At 34.4% G+C, this 7913-nt stretch overlaps 1 protein-coding gene across 2 annotated transcripts; it reads right to left on the bottom strand.

Annotated features, from left to right (window-relative positions):
• Positions 1 to 586: 586 nt before the first annotated feature.
• On the bottom strand, positions 587 to 3734 carry LOC113717972 (protein NRT1/ PTR FAMILY 5.5-like). Of its 2 annotated transcripts, XM_072071759.1 has the most exons (6): positions 3591 to 3734; positions 3415 to 3463; positions 3090 to 3304; positions 2571 to 2634; positions 1874 to 2459; positions 587 to 1282 (listed from the first exon to the last, which is right to left on the bottom strand). In XM_072071759.1, exons 2-6 carry the CDS (start codon positions 3434 to 3436, stop codon positions 787 to 789), a joined length of 1383 nt encoding a protein of 460 aa, XP_071927860.1. In that variant the 5' UTR covers positions 3437 to 3463; positions 3591 to 3734; the 3' UTR covers positions 587 to 786. The 2 variants fall into 2 exon arrangements, with proteins under 2 accessions (XP_071927860.1, XP_027098647.1); XM_027242846.2 differs by having other exon boundaries at positions 1874 to 2634.
• Positions 3735 to 7913: the final 4179 nt, after the last annotated feature.

Below are 7913 nucleotides of genomic sequence, written 5' to 3' on the forward strand. Positions count from 1 at the left end.
AAGGGATATGTCAACTACATTGGAATGTTTTCTGTCTCTTTTCATTTAATAAAATTTTTAAAAGTAACTAGCTTAAAAAAATAAATAACATAAAAATACTATATTACGATGTTGATGATCAAAATTTCATAAAAAATTTTTAGTATCTAAAAAATAATATATTTTAAGATATTACAATAACGTGCAAAGCACGTGAACTATTACTAGTAAAAATAAAAGGTATGAACCATGTACAAGACCTATGAAGCTTGAGTGGGAAACACTTTCTTGAGACAAGTTAATGTTGCTCTCAAGCCATATATCAACGTGTAATGTTAGCAGCCAAAAGATCGTTAACAAAATTCAGAGAAGGGTCAACCCATTCTCTATTTCCAATAGGTTCCTCTTTTTCTTGATTTCGAGTCTGTTCCTCATTTCCATCATTATTTCCAGCCTTTTCTTCATCATTTTCAGCAGCTTTCTCATCATTTGAACCTGGTTCTCTAAGAGGGAACAATACAGCCCAGAATACAAACCAAATGAAATTTGCAGCACTCAGGACAGCAAGCACCGAATAATAGCGATCCAGGCGACCTGGTTTAATGTGTACTGAAACCAATTCCTTTTTCCCCCTTTTTCACTAACTTTACCTACAACATAAACTGATAAAACACTTCCAACGATTCCTAGCCCAGATAATCCAGGACTGAGGTATACAAGGTACTTTTTCATCGAAGGAGGACTCTGATCAGTCAAGAAAGGGGTAACATTGTTTTCATAGAGCGAGTCCAGACCAGCTAGAAGAAACTATTGTGGAAGAAGCACAAACACACTCAAAGGGATCTTATCTTCCGGTTTATCTAGCAGTCCATGACTTCTGATCACATGTATCCTTCGAGTTTCGATTCCAGAAGCAGTTATGCAACATAACACTGAGAAGATTGTAGCAAGCGCAATGCCAATTGAGGGGGCATACTTTTCTTTGCGTGCTCCTCTTAAGCACCTTCCAATAGCAGTGTAAATTAACTTAATCAGTGACTTTGATATTTCATAGAACACCAGATTGACTGAGTTAGGCAACTTTAGTTTTCCAATCTTATAATTCATGTGGTTTGCTTGCTCTACGAAGTATGTGTTTCCAACAGAAGTAATGAGACCACAAATTACAAAGGTGATCCTAATTGGCATCATGCGGATTATGATTTTTGTCTCCTCCACTTCTGTCCGAGTGCACAGTCTCAATCTATGCTTTTCTGGTTCTTCAATTTCAGTCGTCAATTGGATGGCAGCCTTGTCTAAGAAACTGAGTGAAGTGCATAAAATATAAAAATGAGCTAGAGCCAAGTTAAGGAAATTAAATGCATCATGCTTTCTAAGTATAGAACAGGATATAATAAACTCAGATTTTGACTAATTGAGCTTAGAGAATATAAAATTATAAATCTGATGAAATTTTCACAACTCTAAAACCTTTCCACTGGCAATGTATATATTTGATTGGAAAGCATATGAACTATTAGATATTCGCAAACTATTGTAAGCCATTGGTACTATTTAGATTGAGAAACTAGAGTTCCATGAATTTAGAGGTTGGCGGTAGTTACAGCATGGATGTGCTTCTTACTAACTTTGGCATACAACCATGCAACTTGTTGCACCACTATCAAGACCCAGTGTACGTGAACAAAATTCACAACTAAAACAACATCACTGCAGATCGGATTCTGTAAGAAATGTGCCAATTATGACAAATCTTAACCGTACCTTGCCTCATCTCAGGATTTTAATGGATCATTGACCGGAACAAAGTTTTTATAAGCAAACAAGTTAATCTATCTTGGGAAGGTAAATAATGTATAGAGAACAAAATACTAGTGGAAAAGTTTTGTCAAACCTGAGTAGTCCCTTGGTATGAGGCAATTTTGGAGTGTTGGTGTCTTGATTCTCATAAAGCTCTGAATATTGCTTAGGATCTTCAAACATTTTGCGTGTGGAGGCCACAAAGACTCTTAAAACATTGGTTACTGGACTTCCATCTGGTTTACTTTCCCCTTTGTATGAACCTGTACCCTGCAGAAATGCAAGGGTTGCCACCAATGTACATATTGCTGGGATACCAAACCGAAGTGACCATGGTTTTATATATGGTAGAGCAATTAAACCAATAACAGGGACAAGGATTATAAAACAAGCGCCAAGGAGTTTCACTCGCTCTTTTTGCACAAGGGCCAGCATTGCTTCTATTGGTTGGAATTGAAGTTGTGATATATCAACTTCAGTTTTTGGAGTACTCTCACCTTGCTGCTGCTGCTTCTTTCTCTTGTGATAATTGACCATGAAAGATGGGGTTCGTAAGTTTGGCATATATTTCAATTTTCCATCAGGCCCTCTCCTGAACTTGTATAGGAAGGACTTTGAGCTTCGTTCAAACTTCGGCTCGTTGACTTTAGGTTCATCTGGCTTCTTTTCAATCTGATTGTCTGCGAATGCAACCAGTGAGACAACATGTCCACTTAATCCAACTGCTATCAATGCTAAAGCTGTGTAAAAGAGGGCCTTTTGTGTATGACCAAGGCAATTTGGCTCGTAACCTTTACTGGTCCCTGTGGCCTTGTGTAGAACTGGTGGTGTTGACATTGATAGAAATCCCAAACCCTGTCAATAGTTGCAGGCATGATTAATTCAAGAAAGGCCAATCATCATCTTTAGCTAATGTTCTTGAATAACAATGTCACAAGTCCCTTTTAAAGTAATGTTCGCGCATACTTCAAAAGGGACAAAATTAGCATTGGGACCGAAGATTCCTATCTAATCCCAGCAATTGATCACGGCAAAAGACATTTTCTTTTTAAGAGATTGCACCAGCTGGATTAATTTAAGTTCTTGCATCAATAGGCAGAACTGACTTTTGTATTTTCAGTTTGTTACAGGCGAATATTCAGCTATTAAGGGTTATAGAAGTTAAATCATGGAACTATAACCAGCGAATATCGAGCTAACCAAGGGCTATAAAGGCTAAATCATGAACTCTAACAGTAGATTAGCAAGTATATTCAGTTCAATTGAAGAAGAAAGTAGGTAAAATATAGTTGCCCAGCAGAAGAACTTACAATTGAAAAGGCTGTACTTGAGAGGAGCAGATTCCAGTAGTTACCAAGGCCAGCATCCACAAAGATGAAAAGCACTAATGGCAGAAATTTAGTTAGGCCAGTGTAAATATTCATGATTCTAGCAGCATGAGTAAATCCAAGTTTCCAAACATTTGTTAAGTATGTCTGCATTATCCACATCACATATGTTGCAAGCATATCTGCCCATAACAGAACTGCCAACAGAGCAAGAAATCAGCAATATCTTATGCAGAAGGGCCAAAAGCACCTATGAACAAATCAATAAGCAGAAAAGTACTGAATAATCAGGGATGAGAAGAATTACCCATTATTCTGAGAAATGCCATTTTCTTTGTGATCCTTATGGATTCTCCCTGTCCTTCGGCAGAGAAAAGATGAAGAAAAAACAGAAATAGGACAAGGAGAAGTTCAAGAATTCCACGTTCTAGCCACAGAAAGCTAAAGAAAGCTGCATTGATGTTGAATTTAGTTATTCTTTACCTCAAATTCCGGTCTGTCCTTGCTTCCTGGAGCCTGGAGGAGGAGAGATTGAGAGAATTTCTCTGCAAGAAGTCAACTACTGTGTTCTTTCACTTGCTAACTCAGCTGGAAGAAAACCACCTGGAAATGTATTTAAATAGTCCAGTACAGACTGCAGAGAGGACAAGTTGATGCCGTGCCATGCCGTGCCAATTATGGGGGAAACCTTTATGGTGGGAACCTGCCTATGGTAGGAAGGCCGGCAGAGAGCGACACGTGTTGATGTTATATACAGTCCAAACGGAGACGTTAAATTGTTGCACAGCACGTGAAGAGGAAATATACGAGAATCGTCTGCGGATGCAATCAGAAAGCACACTGACTTCCGTACGAGTTGGGTCAGAAAGTGTTATTGCATGTTAAAATCAAAGGCATTTATGTATTTGCAAATGTACCTATTACTGATGGAAAAATGTTGCAAATGCCTTGGACAAAAAATGTGCGTAAAGAAGGTACCGAAATTTTAAGAAATAATAAATGATTATCGCATACGCGTGGGGGATAATAATTTGGAAGAAGGAAAAGTGGAGGTAAACGAAAGGATTCAAGCCTTCATTATATTTATATACATATATAAATTTAGTACCCAAGTGTTCAGCTTAAGCATCCAGGAAAATGGTCCCATAACTATCGATACGGTAAACAACACAGTTTTAGATATGATATAATAGGTTCTAAAAATTTTAGCGACCATTTGATTACCCGTTAAACCTATCCACTTGAATAGGATTATGGGTAAAAATAAGGGAGTAAATTTGTCATTCAAAATAGTAAGTTAGCGTAATAAATTAGTAACTTTTGCAGTCGAAAAGGTAAATTGTAAGTAATATGAAACATACTTTTTAAAGAGATAAATTACAATAGTATATCCCAAATATACTTTTGAGGGAGTAAGTTTATTTGAAGTAAAAATATGTTTTTATACAGAAATAATGAGTTTTAGTTGTAACATAGTAAATTTGATTAATGACAAAAACATGCTAATTTATGGCCATAATATTGTATTATGCTTAAAAAACTTATACGAAGCCCATATTTTAGAGTTATTTGAAATAACACAAAAATGTATTATTACTGATTAAAACTGAGTACGTTACTTGTCAATACAGTTATTATACTTGTATACATACTTGCTGGTATGTGTATAAATAAGCATTTTTGAGATTTATGGGGAAATTGATTTTTTCTTTTGCAGTTTAAAAAAAAGGCAAGCGAAAATCTTTTTTCTTAAAGCACAAAAATCCACAAGTCAAAGTTCTTGGTCTAAAGGGGAAAGAAACATTCTGAATATCATTGTTTACAGTACTAAATAAATTAGATGTAAAATGCTCGTTAAAAGCAGGTGCGTTGACATATAATAAAGGAAAGACATAAAGAGCAAGCCATTTATGAGAAAAGTTATCATTCAAAAAAATAGCAACGCTTTACGGTTTTCTTATCAGTCTTGCAACGTATGAGCAAAATGGCAATAATTAAAATAATATTTTATTCGAATTATACATATTTCATTAATTTTTTTCCATTTAAAAAAATGAATGAGAATCTTTTATGAGAAAGCACATAAGTCAAAAGAATGGTGTAAAAGGGAAAAGAATAGCATATATATACAGTACCTATAGTTTATGTTCGAAGGACTATAGTGCTATTTTTTAAAAATATCCCGAAAAATATGTAATCGAAACGGAACCGATTCTTCACTATTTAAAATGTCAAATCTATGATTGTGTTGTAACTGTTATCTATTGGTATCGTAAAGTATCATTTTTCCATAAAATTTCACCTCTTTAACACCAATTTTCCCGTAAACCAATTTATTTATCGGATAAAATACATGAAAATTCAGTTTTGAATAAAACAGTAGCTGTTTATGGCTTTCCTCCATTATAAGAACAGAATACCCATTTTTGCATAAATAAATTTATTTATCGGATGAAATAAAAATAAATCCATTGTTCAATAAAACACTAACTCTTTGTGGCTTTCCTCCATTATAAAAACAGAGTATCCATTTCAGCCCCTCTAGAAAAATTCCACCTCTTTAACACCAATTTTTCTATAAACCAATTTATTTGTCGGATAAAATACATGAAAATTCGATTTTTCAATAAAACACTAGTTCTTTATGGCTTTCCGCCATTATAAGAACAGAGCACCCATTTTTGCATAAACAAATTTATTTATCGGATGAAATAAAAATAAATCTATTGTTCAATAAAACACTAACTCTTTATGACTTTTCTCCATTATAAAAACTGAGTACCCATTTTAGTCTCTCTAGAAAAAAAAACTTGGCTTTGTCACTGACTGAAATGTTTGTAACTGAGATTTATCCTTAGTGAAAAAATGTATGATACGTAATTTTTTCACTGTATTGAATTTATATGATGGCAAATTAAATGGGTCAATTGGATTAGTGTGCAGCAGTTTTGTGAATGATTCCGAGAGTAAACTATATTATGGCAATAAAATACATTGAATTGTGAAAATTATAATTTCAACATGCTCCTAAATTTTGGATATGTGACTTTCGCTGTTGCGAATATCTTAAATTAACAGTTAATTATTACTATGAGTAATGTGGTAAGTGTGAGATGTGAATGTCAGTAATAACTGTTAGTTAATACTATCAGTAAAGTCAGCAGTAAATGTGAGATGTTAATTGAAATTTACATATATTAATTTGACATGGTTGGTTATTATCTGTTAGTTAAAATTCGGGAGTTTTAATTTATTGGTTAGTGGGGGAAATGTGGGAAAAACATGAGCATGATTATAGGATTTGTACGAGCAGTTAAGGATTAGTTGTGAGATAAACATTTCTTAATTTTAGAAATGTAAAATTGTAATAAAATAGTATTCGAACTTTTGACAATTTGAAAAGCTCCTTATCTAAAATTCTCTCTGCAATACATATAGACAGATATAGATGTCTTTTTTTTAGTGGTTGAATGTCATATTCGCGAACTATCTGCAGAAAAAAATAAATTTGTAGACTAAACTAATTTTGTTATACCAACTCTGTTATTTGACAGGTTGTCGAAGCCTGCACAATAATAAAATTAAACCTAATTGCCAGTTAAAATGACCAAAACCCAATTCCAAGTACTGGAGCAGGGACTCTAGGTGTGCAATGGGTTACTTGATTCACCATGTTCCCGAAGAGTTTGCTTGATCCGATATACCCGAATGGGATGGTTTTTTTTTCACAAATAATTATGAATTTGTAAATAGGGCAAGTAGGGTCGTATCCTCAGGGATTGGGTATATTTGTCTCTTAAGAAATCCAAAGTAACACAAGGGGTGATTTTGTAGGAACGATGACAATCAAATAAATTCAAATAAGAAAATAAAAATAAATAACTAACTAGAAATTAAACAATAATTCACTGAACTCAGAGTAACAATAATTAAAGGCCTAAATCAATTAAAACAAGAAAACACTTAAAAATAAAATAAAGTAAGCAACTAAAAATCAAACGGCAATTCACTAAAATCAAGGTAATAGTAATTAATGATCTAGCCAAGGATTAACTTCAGCAATGGTTCACCTAATTGATCATCGATGCAAAGGCAATCCCAATTATTTATCAATAAATAGGTTATAACTACCAAACAAGCGATGGCAGTCAACCCTTCCTTACTGTATCGGTGATTAAGATACGCCCGTTAATCACTGCTCTAATTAGGAAATAATCCCACGTACGCCCGTAAGATTTAATTCCCCAATTGCCTTACGTATTAGAGGAGCTCTATTCTAACCAAACAACTCACTACCAGGGTTATTTCAGATTAGCCCGCATATCCCCCTGACACAAATCTAATCGTGCCAGTTGTCACTATTCCAGGACAATTAAACAATTACGGATTTAATGTCCTAATTGACAAAAGATTACCAAATCAATTAATTATCTGGATCCAAGACAATCAATTAATTAAATAACCACAAGCATAGCAATCAAAGAATATGCGAATACCAATAAATAAAAGGAAAAGATTAAATTAAATCGATCTCGCAATCTTTAGGCGAATCAAAACCTCCGTTTTTCCTTGATTAGAGTGAGGAAATTAGTTCATATCTGATGTGAAGAATCCATACAAAATTGAAGAGGGAGTAGCGGCCATCATCCATTGAAATTTGGAAAATCTAACTCGTCCGAATATTGAATAGATAGAAAAGCTACAAAAGGCAATTCATAGTTTTCACTTCGTCTCCCGCACGAGAAGGGAAAAAACTACTAAAAGCCTCTAAGGAAGAAAGGTCAAAGCCAAGAATGGCTAAGTGCT

The sequence above is a fragment of the Coffea arabica genome, chromosome 11e (assembly GCF_036785885.1).
Source record: "Coffea arabica cultivar ET-39 chromosome 11e, Coffea Arabica ET-39 HiFi, whole genome shotgun sequence".
Taxonomy (NCBI): Eukaryota; Viridiplantae; Streptophyta; class Magnoliopsida; order Gentianales; family Rubiaceae; genus Coffea; species Coffea arabica.

Coding starts and splice junctions, on each gene's coding strand:
- LOC113717972 (XM_027242846.2), bottom strand. CDS start 3,436: ATGGCATTTCTCAGAATAATGG. Junction 3,305..3,414: donor GGCATTTCTCAGAATAATGG/GTAATTCTTCTC, acceptor CTCTGTTGGCAG/TTCTGTTATGGGCAGATATG. Junction 2,635..3,089: donor CAAGTACAGCCTTTTCAATT/GTAAGTTCTTCT, acceptor AACTATTGACAG/GGTTTGGGATTTCTATCAAT.